The sequence below is a fragment of the Stylophora pistillata genome, chromosome 4 (genome assembly GCF_964205215.1).
Source record: "Stylophora pistillata chromosome 4, jaStyPist1.2, whole genome shotgun sequence".
NCBI classification, from domain to species: Eukaryota; Metazoa; Cnidaria; class Anthozoa; order Scleractinia; family Pocilloporidae; genus Stylophora; species Stylophora pistillata.
In genome coordinates, this window is record NC_142522.1 from 37493154 (window position 1) to 37513373 (window position 20220).

Below are 20220 nucleotides of genomic sequence, written 5' to 3' on the forward strand. Positions count from 1 at the left end.
AGGGCGCCATGACCATTAGGCCGCCACGCTTTTCCAGCCGGAACCATTGCAGAAGATTAAACAATCGCAATATTTCCAATATTTTAATAGTTCAATATTAAAAAGCTCCGAACTATAGAGATCGTCAGTTACTCGACACCTTTTCGCGTTTATTATATATACCTTGAATATATACCTTTGAATATAAACCTTGTACTGATGGATTTATATTCAAAGTTATATATTCAAGGTATATATAATAAACGCGAAAAGGTATCGAGTAATTGACGATCTCTCAATTTTAACTGTAGACGGCTGGTCTTAAGTCTTAATGGTAGCTGCTTTGATAGCTCCCAATGTGTGGTTAATAACTATTTGAGGCAGAGTATTAATTTGTAATAGTTCGAAGCTTTGTACAATTGATCTATTAAACTAATTGGAAATGTTGCATTTGTTTAATCTTCTGCAATGGTTCCGGCTGGAAAAGCGTGGTGGCCTAATGGTCATGGCGTCCTAGACATCCTACAGGTGTGTAAATGGGTGGAGGCGAATTTAAAACGAGGAGTAACCATGTGATGGACTAGCATCCCATCCAGGGGAAAGGAGAGTATAAATATATTGTCGCTTAGGCTGTACGGGCTACTGTCCAGACGCAGACTTTGTTTAATTCTAATACGTGCATCTCCATGAACAGTGCCGGTAGGTGTTTGCTTTTGGAACCCTCAGAGAAAAATTTCGTTTTAAATTATTTAATTACGTTGTGAGTTTACCATTAATTTTTAATCATCAATATTCTTATTTATTTATTAATAATACACATGAAAAAATTTCTCAGTTCTGATTGGTCAAGATGAATGCAGTTTTCAGTTAATTCAGTGCAGAAGAGAGTTAATTCAGTGCAGAAGAGGGTTAATTCAGTGCAAAGATAGAAACAAACCAGACATTCTGATTGGTCAGAATGATTGGTCAATGTCAATGTCAAGGTCAATGTCACTTGCAGGGTTTGAATAAATCATTTTTGCACATGATGCGTGCGCTTTTCTTCTGCGTAGTTTTGAGAAGCTACCTCGTATTTTTTCATGTATATTATTAATAGATAATCACATTATTTTCTCGTGCAATTTCGAATAAATAGGCACTTGTAAATTTTTTCAAAGACCACATGAAATTGCATGAGCCCGTAGGGCTCATGCAATTTTGTTAGTCTTTGAAAAAATTACTCGTGCTTATTTATTCCAAATTACACTCGAAATCATGTGATTACCTATACCAATTTACTTTTATTTTTTGAAAATTTATTATTTTTCGGTCATTCCGGGTATTCCGAGTATTCCGCCTTTCCATGTCTTTCAAACTACCCCTGAGGCAGTAGCTGAGGGGAACTCTAGCTTCTTATTTAACTTTTTGCCGACGTGCGTCTTGGAATCCATTCTCCGCGCGACCAAAAAACCCTTTCGAGCCTCCCTGTTATTCGGTGTAGCTTTAAACAAATGTAACGTTAAACATATTTGCGCCCTTCAAATTGCCAATTAACTAAAAAAGAAAAAACCTCATGGACAGTTCTAAGTTTCAAAAAGCGAGGAAACTGTCTTTGTTACCTCTATTTTTTCGACTTTAATTGATCGGCAGGACAAATTTCATATATTTTGGAGCTTGTGGAAGATCTCACTGAAGCAAATGGGAGATAATTAAATTCAAAGCTAAGTTACTTCCAGCGCGCACCTTCCTTTGTGGTGCTCTAGCTCAAAAAAGAAAACCGCTATGTTAATACGAACTACAGAAAACTTGCACAGCCCAAACCTTGATGATATCGATAGTGATAATGGCTACTTGAGGCAAGGGATCTTTCATTCATGTGCATGTGAGCTTTTAACGCAACGAAAAAAATTAAGAAAATTTGGTGTACAATTAACGCGAATCTTTGATTCAAACTTTGCCTCTGCCAAGCGTTTTTATTTCCCTACATTTCTAATATTTATTTCACAATTTCACCCGGAAAAATGTCACAAATATATGTTTACCCAATGCCTTTAACCATATTTGCCGATCGCTCAATTTAACTGCTGAAGCCCAAGAAAAAGATATCTTCTGTCTTCGAGACATTAATTTATTACTGTAATCACTTGCTCTTGGTTAGTTTCTCTTGTCAAGAGAGGTCAACAATGAGGGTTTTTCGGTTTCCCGTAGTGAGAATCAGTATGAATTTGGACATGTCAATTTGCCAACTCTGGGGAAGTTCAACCTCTGCTCGTTAATAGGACGATGGAGAGTACAATTAAAGATCTTCCTTTTTTAAAAAAATAACTTAACTTGGCCTGATCAAAATTAGTTGGTTACCGCCATCCTACCCCGACTAAAGTCTAACAGAGGTTCTTCCTAAACTGCAATTGACTGATAAGCACGTAGGGAGGTCAATGAACGGACAGACTGAGCGACTGGGTCGCTGCATTGGTTAAATAAGTGACCATGAGAGCCCATCAATCAATCGATAGATTGTTTTGCTTCCTTACAGTGTTGTGGATCTCTTTTTCAAAACTCCTAGTCCTGTGCATGAGATATCCATCCAGTCATTTTCTTCTTCTTTTTCTTCCTTTTCCAACTTTTTCGCGCACACCGCAGCCCGTGTCATTTCTTCCTCGGCTTCGCTGTTTCTTCCGAGACCCCGCAGAGCAATGGACATGTCTTGGTGAGTGTGAATCAGTTGTTGATGTGTGTCTGATACTTCCTCTTGCAAATCAATTGCCTCTTTAAGATACTTAAGTGCACTAAAAGAGAAAGCAGTAATAATTAGTAATCTGCCTCACTTTAATTTATTCCTCATGGAAGAATCCCTGATGAAGAATTCGAAGTAAGGGACAGCTTGACGTTCCTTATAGTTGCAATCTACGTAAAACGCAAATCCTAGTGGAGAAGAATGGCATCCTTCGTCTGAAATTAAAATGGGTATAGAACCTTATCGCGCGGCTACCGAAATATTGCGGGCGCACATTTCAGTCATTCAACAGTATACATCCTTCCAAGGCATTTCCAAAATAGGGCATCAGGCCCAAGAGTAATTACCAACTATTCATCGAAGTGGAGGTGGTTAGTGGTGGATATTTACCGAGTTGCGAAGCGGCGAGGTAAATATCCGCTGCTAACCACAGACACTGAGGTGAATAGTTGTTTTAGTATATACTAAAACAGTGAGATAATATACACCACCAAAAATTGATTTGAGTGATTTCTTCGCTTGTCATGGATACAAACCGGGACGCCATTTTTTCCCGAGTTGCTCGGAGGTAAATAGCAAAGGATATTCGGAGTTTGACTAGCCACTCAGAGTGCGACTTCGACGTTATCCACTGTTTTAGTATATACTAATGATTGTTATACATTAGGCTTGCTATGAAAACTCTGATTGCGCAAGAGCATACATTCGTGAATATACAATAGCGAGTTAGGTTAGCACGATAACCCAATATCTGCTGCAGATATTGGGTTATCTTGTCCAGTTCAAAATCTTCTTAGTTTCCAGGCCCCTTGTTGGTATGGTGTTCTCAAACTTTTGCAAACTTAGGAAGAAGTGTCTTCTTTTGGAGATTGTTGAAAAAATTTACTACTAATGATACCATTATTGAATTCAGTTTTCGCATGGTATCATGAATTATAACTCAGACCTGGGCAAGGATAACTTCGGGTATCAGGCTTAATCTCATCCAATAATTGCTTAGTATAGGAATGACTAATAAGATATTTGGGAATAGATAGCAAAGTTTCTAGTTATCACCTTGAGTAATCTTCTTTCGCGTTCAAAGCCACTCCCAAATCATGAAGAGACATCGCAGTTTCCTGATGGTGCCCCAACAGTTGCTTACGCATTTCAACTGATTTACTGATGTATTTAACAGCATTGTCGTAGTCGCCCAAGGCGTGGTAACTGTTACCAATCCAGTCCAGTGTTGTTGCCGTGAAAGGGTGGTCTCCCAGGTTTTGTTCATAGAGCGGAAGCACATGGCAGAGTCTTGTTTGGATAGCACACATGTGTTTCCTTTGCACCATTAGGGAAGCTGTAAGGACCACAAATAAAAAGGAAAAAAGATTCAACTACAGTTAAGGTTTAACATTGCCTGATTAACCGCGCATTTTATAAATAATAGAATTAGAGGGGTGTAAAAATGCACAATTTTTTCCCAACCTGCTAAATCATTATAACACGCTCCTAACATGACTTTATCTTTGGTCTCATCTGATTTTTCTTCTCTCTTTCTTCTTAGTTCTAGGGCTTCGTTGAGGTATTCAAATCCTTCTTCAATGCGTCCCTCTCGAACACAACAGAACCCAAGCTTACTCAAGCAGTGAGCACGCACAGCTTCATTCACGTCCGTAAGTTTTGAATGAATGTGTTTAGCGTGTGCCAAATATCTCTTCGCTTGATACAACGCTCTTGGACAAATGTACGGTGTGCATGTGCAGCTCAATACTATTTTCACTCCGATGCCTGTCAAGCAAGCACTTAATAGGTCGTTGTTATCCTGACATCGATACGCAAGCTTGCAGAAGAGGGACACAAACTCTTGCTTTCGCATCATCTTTGCGAGAAATACGGCGGCTTTGTTGAAAGCAGCAATACAGTGCTCCCTCACGGTTTGGCCAAGTTCAGGATGCTCGTCCCCACACCAAACCATGGCTTCTCTAATGTTGTCCTTTTCAGATCTGTACTGATCAATTGCCAACTTGCAATCTTTAGTCAAGAATGTTTCGGAAAGAGTAACAGCCAAGTCACTGTAGTGGCGAATGAAGATTGATTTGAATTCTCTATGATAAGACATCACTGAGAAGAAGTTTCTTATGAAAGGATGAAGGGAGTAAAGACAGTTATTTCTATCAAAGTTAAGGAGGCTGCTTTGTTTCAGGGAATTCAGAAACGCTTGCAGACCTTCTCCAACTGAAGACTTGAATACCGAGTTAAATTGCTCTTCAGTGAATCCGCTAGGAAATGTTGAGAACATCACAAATACCTTTTGATTCTCTTCACTGAAGCGATTAAGGCAGATCTGTAGACGCTTGTCAATTCGATTCTCATTCGGTAGAGATTCAGGACTAAGTTCTCTCACAAGAGCACTTGTTGAACATGTGGTAAGCCTTTGGGCTAACCTCTCTGGATTTTCTCGTCTAAGAATGGAGCGTACGGTGCAGATGAGTAGAGGAATGCCGCCACAAACTCTAACTAGGTCATCAATCAAGCTCTTGTCTACACTACTGTCACTCTTCGTAAACAAAGAAGCTGAATCTCTTTCGTTTAGAGGCTCTAAGGCGATCAGCTCAACAGGGAAAGACACACTAAATTCACCGCTGAATTCTGTAGATGTTAGTATAAGATGAACGGTTGGGCATTTTCCTATGTCTTTTAGAAAAGACAAAAAGTCATCTCTGGTGAATTTCCCGCGCATTTTGGTGCAGTAGTTTTTAGAGTTTAATTCTTGGTTGTATTCATCCTTGCTGATTTGAGCCTCAAGATGCAGTAAGTTGTCAATGTTTTCGATAATGAGCACTACTGTCTTTGTCTTAAAGACACGTATGCGACGAATAACCTCAGTGATTGTATCTTCGCTAGGAACGAAACCCAAGGCTTCGATGATATTGCTTGCCAAGTCTTCTACACAAGTAACACCTCTTGGGTCAACATAAGCAATGAACTTTCCTCTATTAATCAACTGGTGGGCGACCTCTATTACCGTAGAGGTTTTTCCGTACCCAGGTGGCGCTACAATTTTAACCGCCTTGTTTGACGACAGGGCAGTTATGATCTTTTCACAGGTTTCATTGCGACCCACCAAATCTATTTGATCGGGCAATGTTCCACAGTGACCTGGCTGTTCCCTTACGTCTGTAACTACACAGAGGCATAAAATAGTTATTAGAGACTAGTCTAGGCAAAGTAATCTCTCGTTTTGCTTAGAGTACAAGCACTAGATTTAAACAAACTGTCTGCGTCCCTGAATCAGCCTTTCTCACCAAAGTTAGCTGCAGCCAACAACTGGTGGTAGAGTACGGGGAGCTTTTTTTTTTAGTGTAGGAAAAATCTCTCTATGAACAACGCCTTAAATTTTGATGTTTATCTTAATTATTTCACTCTCTCTATCATCCTTAACAAGAGAATAAAGGGGTAAGCTTCTAAAGAAACTGTGGTGCTGCGTCGGTGGGGGTAACAAGGTAATTTTGTAATACCAACTAAGTTCAAATTGTAAATTGGCCATCGTAAAGGGTTAAAAAACTGACGTTTCAAGCGTTAGCCCTTCGTCAGAGCGAATGACGAAGGGCTAACGTTCGAAACCTCAGCTTTTTAACTCTTTACGGTGGCCAATTTACAATTTCAACTTAGTTCATATTACTAAATTCTTAACAAGAAACTGGTTACCATGAACGATTAAATTGTGCACCTTACTCAGTTTTGTTAAGTAAAATCAATTTTGTCCTCCTCACCTCCCTTTGGAGGAGAATCTTTCTCTCCCCGTTTGTAGCTGGGAGATGGACTCTGACCTGTGGGATCAGACATTGTAAGACTGTCTTGGAATGAACAGCCACGTCGCTCTAAAGTTGACTCTGGAAAACGATAAACAGAACGTATGATTAGGGTGCATAGTGGTATTTGACATGGGTGTGATAGATTTTCGATTTTCGCGAAGAAGTTACGGGGAATCTTGCAAATAGATTTTGGACCTAGTCAATTCGCTAGTAGTGTATTTGTGCCAAAAGTGAGCACGAATGCGGTAGGGTGAGAGCACTCGCCTGCCACTGAGGTGGCTCGGGTTCATTTGCTATTAGATGATGGCTGCAGCGGCTGTGCTCTATTTACTTCTTAATTCATTTCATATTTTTTTATACATGATATGACAATTTTATTCTTAAGTAGGCAATATTCTTTGTCAACGATTTTTATCCATTTTATGTGTCCCCTCATTAGTATGGGATATCTCCCAAACTAGAAGGTTCTTTGACACGTTAATAAAGTTCCTACCTACCTATCTATCTATCTATCTATCTATCTATCTATCTATCTATCTGTCTGTCTGTCTGTCTATCTATCTATCTATCTATCGAACCATTGCTAATGTTGTTACTCACCAACTGAGCCTGGAAATTGCTTTGATATTATCCGAATAGCATCATTACGTTGGATCCTGTCCAACGCATTTGTAACGTCACTTAAAGTTTTCTGCGGGAGATTCACAGCCACCCATTCAATGACTTCCTTAGTGGGACTTTTCGAATTTTGTCCTGTCACACCAAATCCTTGACGCACGTCATCGGGCACGTTCAGTTTGTAGGCGAGATGTATCCAACTTTTGACACCTGGTACTTCTTCGCGGTTAAGTGTTTCTGCCATTGTCTCCACAAGCTCCGGTTCTTGGGACATTAAGTCCTTCAGGAATACTTCATCTGCAAGAGAAAAAGACCAGAAAATCTAAAACCTTAGACTCTGTGTTGGTCTTAACTAGAGAAAACTTTTTATATTTCAGCTACCTCTCGATTCATTGATCCGTAAATGCGGAGAATTTCATCAAGAGGCAAGTTATGTCTAAAAATAGCTCTAGTTTTTCTGGTTTTGGAGGGAAAAACCATGGAAATAGTGCTTAGTCCTTCAACGGAAAGACCAAAACCTGTAATTATGCAGCAATTCAGATTTCAGAGAGAAATTCAGAAAAAAGACTAAGGGGTAAGGTCTAAGGTTAGGCTAGACAATCTTCATCAGTACCAGGGTTTTGCTGGTTTCTGCCTCGAGCTCAAAAGATCATTGATCATCATGTATCTCAGATAGATGTTTACCGTAAGTACCTCTTTGATTATGTTCTTCTAGAATTTTTAGTAGATCCTTTCTTTGAATGGAATCCAGGGCATCTTTCAGACTTCTCAATTTCATTTCGGGACAGGTGGTAACCAAATACTGCAAGAGATTGTGGGTTGGATTATCCGTTGAACGTCGTTCAAACCCCCAACAAGTTTTTCTTGGCACTCTCAATTTTATTGCTAGGCTGGACCAGCTTGATAATGCCAGAGAGGTAACGTCTAAGGCCAATGCAATTTCGTCCAAAAGACCAGCTGTTGGTGAAGGACCTTGAATATTTTGCGAAGTGATAAGGTCTTTTACTTTTTCAGAGTCGATGCAGCCAGCTAAAAGAGAAGGGTATACGTCACCTGCGCTTTATGACACAATTTATATTACAGCAATTCAGGGTAGTCCATAATTAAATTTTCCTCTTACGCTTGACATAGTAAACCTATTTTCATAAAGTGTTTAGCATTACTCCCATTTCGCATCATATGTCACCACCTGGACCGTAAGTAAAAAGTAATGCCGGTGAACAAAATCGACACGAGTCAATTTCACAATCCATGTCTGGTGCAAGGGAGGAAAAGTCAGTCGCACATTGTTGTAGTCCTTCCGAGGAATTTTGTTCGTAGAAGTTACAGGCGTTTCGACAATTTTCGAATTATTGCAAACGGCGACCAACTTTGAAACTATACGAGCAAGTTTTAGAGATACTTTCGGGTAAGGGAAGCAAAATTCTTATTCCATATCGATTGCTTTAATAATATATGGCAATCATTTTAATCATAGTTAATCGAGGGGACTGGTTATGAAAGCCGGCGAACTTCAAAGGACCGGCCTATTGTTTGGGTTTTGAGGTTGAGATGCACCGTCACGTGACATTGACCGAACATCTAAAAACAACATGGCGGACGCGTGTGATGACATGTTCTTCTTTGGAGACGATTTAGAGGCAATTTTAGGAGTTTTAGAAGAAGAAGAAGACCTTGATGAGCACTTCAGAGAAGCAGCTGCTGATGTAAGCTATAGAATCTGTTTTAATAGTTAAAATATAGCCTAAAAACGTCAAAAAGGAAGATTGAACATGAAGGTCGAACAGACTAGCTTTCGACTTCATGCTTTCGATCAATCACTCTTATTTCGGGCTCTATTTATAAACCATTTCTTGCCTAAACGTTATTTTATCAGCTGTTGATTTAAAGATGATTTATGAACCTAAGTAGTGTGTGATGTTGATCGTGAATTTGGTTTTGCAGGTTCACCCACTGAGCGTCACTTGCCCTCATTGTCCAAAGAAATGCAAGAGTAAGAGCGGACTGAAACGTCACATCACTGTTAAACACAAAGATAAAACAGAAGAAACAGAAGAAACTGAGACAGACAAACCAGAAAATCGAGATCTATTAACTGTGGAAACGTATGCAAGCATCGTTGGCAATGCTAAAGTGAAACTTAGAGACAGCAAAATTTATCCAAAGGTAAACAGAGACGAGATATGGTCCTACAACTGCAACACTCTACAATCTTCAACACCTAAATTTTCTGAAATTCAGGGGCTTCATATTCAATTGGCAAAGTCTGGAAATGCAGAGAGGTTTTATGCAGCCTTTTACGCTAGCATAGTCTTGCATGCTTCGAGCCATTTTGTAGGATTATCAAGAAACTCTGCTACATTACTTTGTTCAAAAGTGGCCGACTGCCTTTTAACACATAGCAAAGAAAAAGCAGAAACTCACACATGTGAACCATTGACGAAATTATCTGATAAAGAGAAGTCAGGGTTACAGTATATTGGAGGTTATGTACTACATAAGCTACATAACAAGCACAAACAAGCAAGTAAAACACTAGAAAATGACCACGCAATCTCACTGATAATGGCTGGGAAATGGGACAATCCTATTGGTGAAGATCAGAGATTGACTACAACATTGAATCGAGGTGGACTGTGGAAGATCACAAGAAATGCTCAGTCTGTTTTTGAAAGAACTGAACACTATTTCAGGGAAGCTACACGTAAAACCAGTCTGAAAAACATTCCTTTAGCTAATATTATTTCAAGATCAATGCATGATGTAACTGTTGTCGCATCTCACTCTGCCATGTTAGCCGACTCTGAAGTTGAGATTAGTAGCCATGTTGCCAAAGATGTTCTCCACAATATTATTAGTTTGTATGTTAGAGTTCGTTCTTTTTCATTTGTGAAGGACGTTATTCAAAAACACAAAATTAGATTGAAACAACTGAAATCAAAAGCTCTTCGCAAGGACATCAATAGGTCATCAACAGACTAATTACTGTAATATTCTTTAAATTCCCAAAACAAATAGACTTTTCTGTAAATTTAATGTTCCTGTTTTATTTAAAAAATATCATAATAAGTTTGACTGACGCTGTGCCTAGAATATGTATTTCAGGAATTATGCTACAAATATTCAAGTAGAAATACAAAGGAGGCAAATGTTTGAAAGTCAGTCCTTATGTATTATATTATTAAAACTTATATTAAATTATTAAAGCACAATTGTTAAAACCAATGATGTTTGTGAGTTGAATACATTGATATGAAAATGATATGGAATATATCAGACTGTTTACAGATAAGTAAGAAACCTTTCCCAACAATAAATGGGAACAATTAATCCTATTGATTTATGAAACACCAAATAAAACAGTGTTATGATATAATGCTATTTACAAATTTACAAAAAACCTGATAGAGTGAGCACACTTGAACAATGAAAGAAAATATTTTTAGGGGATAATCAAAACAAGGGATTAGTCTCTAAGATAACTATTAATCCAAAATCCTCACAGAATAAGTATGCTCACTCTAATGTATTATTTTAAAATTACAAGATCACTCACTATATATTTATGAATAACCCTATGATACAAAACAAGAAATTGATACTTTTTATATTTTCCTAAGTTTTAAGCTATGTTTTAAGTTAGATACACACTCATTTGGAGATACACAGGTTATAATAATCAGCAATGTCAGCATTATTTAGTTTTCTTCCTTTTTGGGACAGGGTCATCTGAGACATTAACCCATGCCTTGTTTTTGTCTTTCCTGCCTCGGGTATTACCAGACTGACAGGTGACAGCGCGTTGCACTCTGATGGTGTTATTGTTGTAACCAAATTGACGCATATCTGGGTTGTCACTTCTCCTACCAAGCTTCCTCTGGTTCCCAAAATACTCCTCAAGGGGATCTTGGCAAAAGCGCTCAGTGAGCACATATTCCATCCCTTCATTAAGTAGAAACTTTGTAGCCTCTACAACTGAATGAACTGTGATTTTCAAGCCTTCGTAGGTTTGCCAAGAGAGAAACATCTTGCTCCTTGCATTGTTGGTGTACTCACCAGGACGATTGGCCACACTCTCTCTCCAATTTCTCAAATAACCAAGGAAATCATTGGTTAACCAGGCAAACCGTTGATCATTCACTGATGAATATGGCTTGAGAAATGGCTTTCTTTTACGCACATGCTCATGTTGGTTGCGAACATTCAGACAATCAAAGAAGTTGTCCATCATTTCGCACAATTTAGATGTGGCGATGGTGTCGGGAGGACCAAATGACTTAAGAACATTTGCCACTGAAGCACTGAGGATCTGGACAGCAAGGTTGACTCTCATTGTAGAGTAAGCACTGAGCTTAATATGGTCATAAGTTAACCGAGGAAGCAGCTTTAGGCCATTGTCAAGGTCTTGATGAAACAGCTGGATAAAATGCTGCCAGAGGATATAGTGGCCATCATTCCACATGTACCTACAGAATAAGACATTGGTTATTACTATCAATCACTAAATCAAACTACTTCCTTATCGTAGTTTACACCTAAATCATTATATGAATTCTGTAAATGTAATGTTGTTTTGAATAACTAAGGAAATGTAAATCCACCCAAGTTTTCAAGGGAGTTCCCAATCACAACCCCCCTCCTTACGTAACAATCTTATTGTTTGTAACCATAGTAACCATGTTAGCTAATGTTATCTAGTCAAAATACCAATAATTTGAGTTGACTATATTATTTCACCTCTTACTAAAAGCAAGGGAAATGTTTGACTCTGTTGTCAATTATATGAATAAATCATACAATTTCTAACATGGATGCATTGAAAGTGCAAATTTTATTCTGTGAAATTATATCTCTACAATAATAGTTTCAAATATATCGACTTACCGAGTACATGTACCATGACCAGAGCTGTAGACACAATTTCTTGTAGTCTTAATGAGATGGGGAGCATCAGAACAAAAATATATGAACCTGTCGGGTGCATAGAGGTTCACAGTGCGATAGCACACATCAGTTCCAGCATTACCATCAAGAGCTTTGTGCATTCTGTACAATGCTCGGTTGGGTGACGCTCCATCTGATGTACTTGCAATCACCCAAAGATTACAAGCTAACTCAAGCACACATACTGCTTGCCAAAACAATGGCATAAGCTGATAAGATGTAATCCCATCGGTGGCAAAATAGGCTAAGCTGAACTTCAACTCAGTACAGAGACCTCTGATATAAAAGACCATAGCATGGCTTGCAATCTTGTCAGCTTTTTCAAGTGTTCCAAAGTTTATATCAGGATCTCCCAGGTCAAGGAAACCAGTTAGTTCCCCAGATACTTTGTCAAATACCAGATTTGACAAAATTTTCATTTCGTCAAAAAGGAGCACAATGTATCGTTGCACATCGAAGTAGCTGTTTGTAAGAACATTCAACTCCTCAAGTACTTCCTCTTGAATGCCAGCTTTGGGTCGTATACAATTTCTATAGTCCTTCAATGTGCGTTGGCTCGGCAGTACAAGGATGTTACTTTTCCTGAGCTCTTCATAGCATGCTGGGGACTTGGTAGCAAGTGACAAGCAGTATCGAATGATCATAGGATGGTATCGGACACCAGTTTTACTCTTTGTCATCAATTTCTTTTGCTGCTGCCAGAACAGATCCATGAATGGAGTGATATTTTCATTGGATGTCCCCAATATACTTGTAATGTCATTGCTTAACTTGTTGTCTACTTCTACACTTGACTTTTCTATCTCTGATTTCATTTCTTCAAGCTTTCGTTCTAGTTCTGCACACTTAAGCCTCTGTGTTTTTAGGGTTAGCTTTATTCTCTCTGGTGTTGTGTGAGAGACTGGAGCAAACAAATGAGCAGGCTTTGCAAGCTTTCTTTGCTTTGCTTTCTGATCCACCTCTGACTTGTGAGAGTATTTGTAGCAAACACAGCACTGCTCACCATGCTCCACCAAAACTTCACAGTCCCGTGTTCTCCAATATTCCAGCTGTGGGAATATCTCAGAATCATCTCTGAATAACGGATCCACTGACTTCGGTATAATGTGGTGTACGATATCGGATGACAGTTCAAATGGTCTCACTCCAGGGCAAATCAAGAGAACATCAATTCTCTTGATAAGTTCAGAGACTGTGATGTTCATAACGGATCGCAAGGTTTCAAGATGAATCGCATGATCATCTGGCAGAAACCATCCAAACACAGACACAGAAAAACCAAGACTATCATCGATGGTGAGCTGAATCTTTGGTAACACAAGCAGAGAACTCTTCTTTGTCAATACAATTCGATCGATTGCTGCCTCTAAGATCCACTCACTTAGAATTTTCAAAGATTTCACTCGTTTTACTAGATCTTTAAAGTCACTGTAGCATTTTTTAGGGGCCACTTCTGGGATTTCGTTGACTGCGCTTCGAGGTGGACGCACATTTACTGGTGTTGTGAAGCTACGCTTCGGCATGTTTACTGTTGGCAAGGCACCAAACTTCGGTTTCTTTTTCTGCATCTTTTCAGATTGAACTAGAGTAGAAACAATCACAAACAAACAGAATCAGAATATAACGTTTGAAGTTTATCAAAGCTCAAGTTAATTGATAAGCTATGCACCTAAGCACCGCGCAGATTATGTCTAGGATCGCGTGTAGTTAAACTTATAAGATTGCATTTAATACTTACAAATCTCAATATCCTCGGGCCTAAAATGGTTTTCGCACGTAAAGACACCATCATTGTCGATCTGGCGCTTGAAATCTTTGTCTACAACGCGTGTTTTGGTCAATTCGTTTAGCCAAAGTTCTCGCCATTTCTTGTATTCAGCATTGCGAGGGGCAGGAAGTTTCCAGATGCCGATTCCTTTCGTTTTGCGGGACGAGCCGCAACCAAAAACAGAGCAGTTATCTCCGGGCATTCCTTCTTCATTTATAGATACATACAAGCAGTATTTAAGAAGGAATAGTAATATTACAGACGTAAAACGTGCAGTCATCAGTACAAACGCTCACATGTGAGACGCCATCTTGAATCTATGTGATGCACGGTCACGCTAGGTTGAACTCGAAAAACCAAAACAATAAGCTATCCCTTTGAAGTTCGCCGGCTTTCATAACCAGTCCCCTCGATTAACTATGTTTTAATAGCCCTCGATTTTAACGTAGGCAAATTTTATTGCTATCATGGGGGAAGTTTTTGGCTGCATTTAGGTTAAATCGCTAAGTAATTTTTACTGAATGTCTTGGATTACAATTCATAATGTAAATTTTTCAGCTGGAGTAAAAGGTGATTTTTTTAATAGATTATTTTCTTCTCTCTCACGAGATATCCCCATAGCTTCTTGATTATTTTTTATTTAAACCAAGAAAAAGAGTGCTTTGGTTTAACGTAGTCCTTCCTTGTTTTGATACGTTCAGTTGACAGTTTCGACTGCTCTTAGCCGTCCTATTCAAACCTTATGATATCGTTCAAAGGTATAAATTATAATAGTCCAGTTCGAGCGTGGAAAGTGATTGCATTCAAGTGAGCTATTCATTATATAGATGTCCCCCTTCCCCGACCCTCCTGGAGGTGGTGGTTAAGGTGGGAATCACTTATGTCTATTTGGAAGATAGCTGGCATGCTCCCTTCTCCCTATTTATTGAGGGATCTCGACATATATAGAGGTTTTGCACAGCAGCCATGTTGCACGGCAGGAACAATAGATTATTTTTCCCATGGGAAAAAAAATTTCTTTCTCATGCAAAACATTTTCATTGTTCCTGCCATGCAACATGGCTGCCATGCAAAACCTCTATAGTGACTTTACACGCCTTCAGGAGTGCTATAGCGTCGTGCGCTTGTGCTTTATTTACAGAAAAGGGGCTTAATTCTATCGAACTGTAGAAAATAACTTTTTAAAGAGAAATTTAGAATCACGGCTGGACTCTGGCCTGATCAATTCCAACCATAAAATTCCATATTTTTTCTTAAATTTGTGCCATGAATTTTTTATGAACATGAGTAAGGGAAGGCTGGCGATCGGGTTAAATTAAACTGTTATTTTCCACACTTGCTCCCAGTGAATATGCTATACACAGTCATACCTTTTGTCAGCAAACTAAACAAGTCGTTCCTCCCAATCTCCAGCAGAGCGTCTTTCAGTTGTTCAATAGACAGATCTGGTTGAGTGGCCTCGAGATATTCAAACAATCGGATGGTAGGACTGTAATCACTATACGGTTTCTCCAGTCGTCGGATTACATCTGCGTTGACATCAAGCTCCGATGCCAAATGTTTCCAGTTGGGAATTAGTCTCATTTCTTTGTCCAAGCATAAGGCCAATTGCTCTATGAGCTTTGGTCTCTCCTCAAGGATGGCTGACAATGTACACTCTATACATAGAAAACAAAAATAGGATGGAAAATGTTAATTTGAGCTATATAGCAATTAAATTATGCGCTCGAGATCTCTATTGCGTTGTATTGGAAAGCAAAGCCGAATCAGTCCTCACGTGTAGAAATCGAGAGCGAATCATCTAACCTGTTTTAGTTTAAACATATCTGTCGTTCAAACCTTAACAAGATAGGCTCGTGTTTTTTGTTTATTTTGTTTATAACCGCTCGCTGTTGGGCTATTTGACCCACCCTCTACCACCCAATAGATCGCGACTGGCCTAGCCAATAAGATTGCAACATGCCACTTCTGTGATAGAAGATTAATTCTAAAAGAAATTTGTCAGAAACGACTCTGGCGAAGCTAGTCCTCTCTAATTTTTTTGTCTTATGCAGTGTTCAAACATATTTTGCAAGACAAGAGTTTTGCCTTAGCTTTAAAAGAGATAATATATGTTCCATTTAAGTCTCCTTTCACCTTTGTTTATTTACCTATGAACTCACTCAAGCATTGAAAAAAACAGGCTGACATGATGCTGAGCCACTATAGCATCGATATTTGAAGTCCTTAGCCCGGAAAAACCCCATATAGCACGTTAGTCGAGATACAAACATATCAAACTTCAAAGAACAAATCAAAACCGTGGTACGCTTAAGATTTCGAAACGACTGAAAAAGTTGATGGGGACAAAAATTATGATGTTGCAAGCTAAATCTCCAAGTTGCACGAAGCGTTACGGAGCAGCTCTTAATTTGCATACATGTACGCAGAGGTTGATTTACAGTGTGTATCTTAACTTAGCACTGACATTGCACTTATGGCCACTGGTTCAAGCCGGCGTTTCCGCGACACAAATTATTAGTTAAAGATAGATATCTTATTAAACGTTTTGTTGTGTAGTATCTCTGAGTATTTTTACGAGTTGTGCCGTATTTTGACGAGCCCGTAGGGCGAGTCAAAATACAAATAACGAGTAAAAATACTAAGCGATACTACGCAACAAAACGTCTAATAAGTTATTTATTATCCAACACGCCAAACTGTTATTTCAGTGCGGGAGAATTTCGCGGATGTTTATTTACGGGGAGTGCGTGACAGAAGTATGCGAAGCGGAACGGAATTGAGCTGCTGTTTCTATTTTCTTCATTAAATGAAGAAATTTTCTGGTCGTCAAGCTGTGTTTCCTCGTTCGATTCATCTACTGAACTTGGATCTATATTTGCCAGCCATTCTGACTCTTCGTCGTCGGAAATATGATTCAAATCGTCCGCCATTTGTTTTTTTCTCGTAACTACAATCCAATTCTTCGCTTGCGCGATGCGAGAAAACCTGTTTAACCGGTACTACAATAGACGAGTACAAATACCGCGTGATATTTGTACTCGTCTATGGCGTTATTTGTACTCGTCTAGGTGTAACTGGATAATAATGTGTGGTATTCCACGTTTCGAATTCCTTACTGAGCTGGTTTTACGGTATTACTAAGTTAAACACTCTGTTGTACTCAGAAGATTGTAAATTGACCGTTCATCTGTTTGTTGTACGTGTTCCTCGATTCCATCTCTGAAGCAATTTGATCTCGCGATTTTCAGACCGTGTTTTAAGTACATCGAAGACTTAACCGCCTCCGCTGCTTGAGTTGACTTTTCTCAGTTAAGTTTTCCATGATTTATGGAACAAGAAGTCAACTTCCGCCCATATGTTTCAAAGATTTGGGCATTGTTTACTACAAACTTAAACAAGTAGCCTTCTGAGTGTATTTTTGCTCATACAAACAATACTAAAAGGTTTTTGTTTCATTTTTCTCTGATTAAACTACCGCCACGAAAAATTAGAAGCCATTGCCCATTACATTGATGATGGTATTATTGTTTCATGCAGTGTTCCGCTTTGAAGTTGTCGATTCAGTTATATTTCTCTTCAAAGTATTTTCCAGCTAAATCCTGAGTCAGAACTTCAAGTAACTCATTGGATTACTCACCAGTTGGAGGACTACCACCAACAAAAGACATCTTGAAATTTTGACCACTGAATTCTCTCAGTTATCTGCACTCCAGCATTTATGAAGACGAATATTGGTCTCTATCGAGTTCAAGTCTGTCAAGAAATTCCGCTAGCTGTTGATGAATGCATTGGGGCTGAGGCAGCGTGTCGGCAGTCCTATTGGTTCGCTAACAGTCACTTTCGCAAATGCTTGACACCGTACGGCTCAAATTAAAACAAACGTCGACGGGATAACGAACACCTCAGTAAAGGTAAGAGAGTCAGTTAAGGAAGGCGTGATTAAACTGAGTCATTTCCCTGTGTTCTAAATTACCAAAGGGTATGCCAGTCAGGCGAAACGTGTTTTAAGTTCCCTTATTGTGTCGCTCGCAGCGCCCGTGGGCAAGATGAAGCTAATCCTGTGTTCTGATTAGCTACCCTAGCGGGCAAGATGGGGCTCATCCTGTCCGCCCGGGACTGCTCGCATCGATCCTGCGCATGAAAAAAGTTGAATTCGAACTACGTTGGTAATTCTTGTACAGTATCAGCGATCGAAACGCAAAAAGGGGCAGAAGATGGTCAAAACAAAGAAAACGGGAACGACTCGTGAGCTTGTTGTGCTACAAACAAAGTCGGCTTTCTTTCTCGACTCTCGAAGTAACCACGTCATTTCTAATTCTTAATAAAGCGAAATGTTTTTGGAATGTAACAAATTCTTTCTTAACCAAGATTTTTCGTTCAAGATGGCTGAATATTAGCCTCGGGCAAGAGTACCATATAACCCCATACATTAATTATGCATTCAGATTAGTAGACTTTGTTTTTAAAGTTTTGTCGTGAAAGACAAAGAAGTGGAATGCATAATTAATGTATGGGGTTCTATGGTACTCTTTCCTTAGCTTCGTTCTTTATTCGCATTTTTATGGACCTCAACTACGTCTTGGGCCATAAAAATGTAAAATAAGAACTCGGCCAATATACGGCCATCTCAGTTGACCTCACGCTTGGTTAATAACCCATTTGTAAAGAATACAGTCTAAGACAAAATCAAGTAATAGCATTTTTCGTAAACTTGCATCTCTTTGTAATTAGTCGCGGTAGCGACGATAACGGCTTTCACAGGAGCATTTTTAGATGATATTTTCATTAGGCAAAAAAAAATGCAACCAGAATAAGTAAACCGCCTCCCCCCTCCCCTCCCTTCCCTTAACCAGCCTACCCAGGTCTCCTGTTAGAGAGTTCAGGGGACTGAATCGATGCAGCGATTATAAACCTAGGGAGCAGCAGCAGCCTTTCTTTACCTTACCCATTTAGCAAGGCTGAAGGTGTGTGACCATGTCGGGAGCCAGGGGAAGTCATGACGCGTTTAGATGCTTCGTTCTGAGAGCCCAACGCCGTCAGTGACACGAACTTGCAGCAAAAAGCGAGATAACGGAGCTGAAGACTGAACGCAAGGGGTCTATTTCCGTTATGGAGTGAGACTTTTTCACGGAAACCACTGTCTTCCAATTTTGTGGTCAGCTCAGGGTGGACTTTCAGGCTAGGGAAGAGTAATGGACCTGTTACTTGCGGCTAAGCCGAACTGGTTTGCTGCGAAGCCTTGTGTCTAGCATTTTCACTTATTCAGTGTTGGTCTATTTCGAGGTACTGTGAAACGATGAATGTCAGAATAGAACATTTGGGAGCTCAGTGTAATACAACGCGTACCGCAGAGATGTCTGGCATCATCGCATGAAACGTTTACGAAACTTGCACAGACATCGCAATAACCAAGTCTTATTTATGCGCATGACTAAACATGCACATTAAAGGCCAGTTCCTTTGTGTTTGTGTAGATTCATTGTCGTATGACACTGGCACACACATGGCTGACCAATATTTTATGCCGTGGGTCTAAATGACGCAAGAGATGATAACAGTACGTATGATGCACGATCCTCGCAGTAGATAGCGCTATTTAAGCAATAGCGAAAATCAGACCCGAAAAAATCAGGCCTGTACGGGATTCGAACCACTGACCTCTGCGATACTAGTGCAGCGCTCTACCAATTGAGCTAACAAGCCAACTGGGAGCAGGCCGTTAAGTTGATTCGTAATAAACCCGTGAAAGTGATAAATCAGATACAATGAAATATATATTTCACGGGTTTATTACGAATCAACTTAACGGCCTGCTCCCAGTTGGCTTGTTAGCTCAATTGGTAGAGCGCTGCACTAGTATCGCAGAGGTCAGTGGTTCGAATCCCGTACAGGCCTGATTTTTTCGGGTCTGATTTTCGCTATTGCTTAAATAGCGCTATCTACTGCGAGGATCGTGCATCATACGTATCTAATACCGCAGTTCAAAATATATGAACTTCATATATTTCAATGACGCAAGAGATGATAACAGGTAGCTGCTTCAATCCATACATTAAGTTGTCTATCAGGTTCAAGCTGGCCTTAGTCTTTCTTGTAATTCACTATGGTAATATAGCTATGAATATATGAAAATCATATATTTGAACTGCGGTTAAAGAAACGCATATGAGAACGATCTTCGCAGTGAGGAGCACTACTTAAGCAGCAATGAAAATAAGACCTGAAAAAAATTCAGGCATGTACGGGATTCGAACCCATGACCTCTGTGATACCAGTACAGTGCTCTACCAACTGAGCTAACAAGCAGACTGGGAGCTGGTCATTATGGTGGTTCGTTGAGTCAACGGCTATGAATATATAAAAATCATATATTCAAATAAAATCATATATTCATATATTCG

General features: G+C 39.4%; 3 protein-coding genes across 8 annotated transcripts; 1 reads left to right on the top strand and 2 right to left on the bottom strand.

Annotated features, from left to right (window-relative positions):
• Window positions 1–1899: 1899 nt before the first annotated feature.
• LOC111328791 (uncharacterized) lies at window positions 1900–19377 on the bottom strand. Of its 6 annotated transcripts, none has more exons than XM_088756106.1 (8): window positions 18765–19377; window positions 15187–15474; window positions 7798–8133; window positions 7087–7401; window positions 6445–6564; window positions 4157–5854; window positions 3749–4028; window positions 1900–2744 (listed from the first exon to the last, which is right to left on the bottom strand). In XM_088756106.1, the coding sequence occupies exons 1-8, from the start codon at window positions 18766–18768 to the stop codon at window positions 2486–2488; spliced, it is 3300 nt and encodes a 1099-aa protein (XP_088612232.1). In that variant the 5' UTR covers window positions 18769–19377; the 3' UTR covers window positions 1900–2485. The 6 variants fall into 6 exon arrangements, with proteins under 6 accessions (XP_088612232.1, XP_088612231.1, XP_088612230.1 ...); XM_088756105.1 differs by lacking the exon at window positions 18765–19377 and adding an exon at window positions 17457–18233 and having other exon boundaries at window positions 7087–7395; XM_088756104.1 differs by lacking the exon at window positions 18765–19377 and adding an exon at window positions 17457–18232 and having other exon boundaries at window positions 4157–5848.
• LOC148733580 (uncharacterized) lies at window positions 8665–10329 on the top strand. Its single transcript, XM_088756135.1, has 2 exons — window positions 8665–8810; window positions 9049–10329. The coding sequence occupies exons 1-2, from the start codon at window positions 8697–8699 to the stop codon at window positions 10084–10086; spliced, it is 1152 nt and encodes a 383-aa protein (XP_088612261.1). The 5' UTR covers window positions 8665–8696; the 3' UTR covers window positions 10087–10329.
• LOC148733581 (uncharacterized) lies at window positions 9176–14818 on the bottom strand. The gene is made up of 3 exons (XM_088756112.1): window positions 13787–14818; window positions 11989–13630; window positions 9176–11570 (listed from the first exon to the last, which is right to left on the bottom strand). The coding sequence occupies exons 1-3, from the start codon at window positions 14094–14096 to the stop codon at window positions 10799–10801; spliced, it is 2724 nt and encodes a 907-aa protein (XP_088612238.1). The 5' UTR covers window positions 14097–14818; the 3' UTR covers window positions 9176–10798.
• Window positions 19378–20220: the final 843 nt, after the last annotated feature.

What these genes read in the sequence shown, in the direction of transcription:
- LOC148733580 (XM_088756135.1), top strand. Translation starts at nt 8,697, where the DNA reads ATGGCGGACGCGTGTGATGACATGTTCTTCTTTGGAGACGATTTAGAG. An exon ending in TCAGAGAAGCAGCTGCTGAT is followed by an intron (nt 8,811 to 9,048) that starts GTAAGCTATAGA and finishes TTGGTTTTGCAG; the next exon opens with GTTCACCCACTGAGCGTCAC.
- LOC148733581 (XM_088756112.1), bottom strand. Translation starts at nt 14,096, where the DNA reads ATGACTGCACGTTTTACGTCTGTAATATTACTATTCCTTCTTAAATAC. An exon ending in GCCCGAGGATATTGAGATTT is followed by an intron (nt 13,631 to 13,786) that starts GTAAGTATTAAA and finishes TTTCTACTCTAG; the next exon opens with TTCAATCTGAAAAGATGCAG. An exon ending in GGTCATGGTACATGTACTCG is followed by an intron (nt 11,571 to 11,988) that starts GTAAGTCGATAT and finishes CTTATTCTGTAG; the next exon opens with GTACATGTGGAATGATGGCC.
- LOC111328791 (XM_088756103.1), bottom strand. Translation starts at nt 17,487, where the DNA reads ATGTCTTTTGTTGGTGGTAGTCCTCCAACTG. An exon ending in AGATTCTCCTCCAAAGGGAG is followed by an intron (nt 5,855 to 6,444) that starts GTGAGGAGGACA and finishes GCCTCTGTGTAG; the next exon opens with TTACAGACGTAAGGGAACAG. An exon ending in GCGAAAGAAGATTACTCAAG is followed by an intron (nt 2,745 to 3,748) that starts GTGATAACTAGA and finishes TTTCTCTTTTAG; the next exon opens with TGCACTTAAGTATCTTAAAG.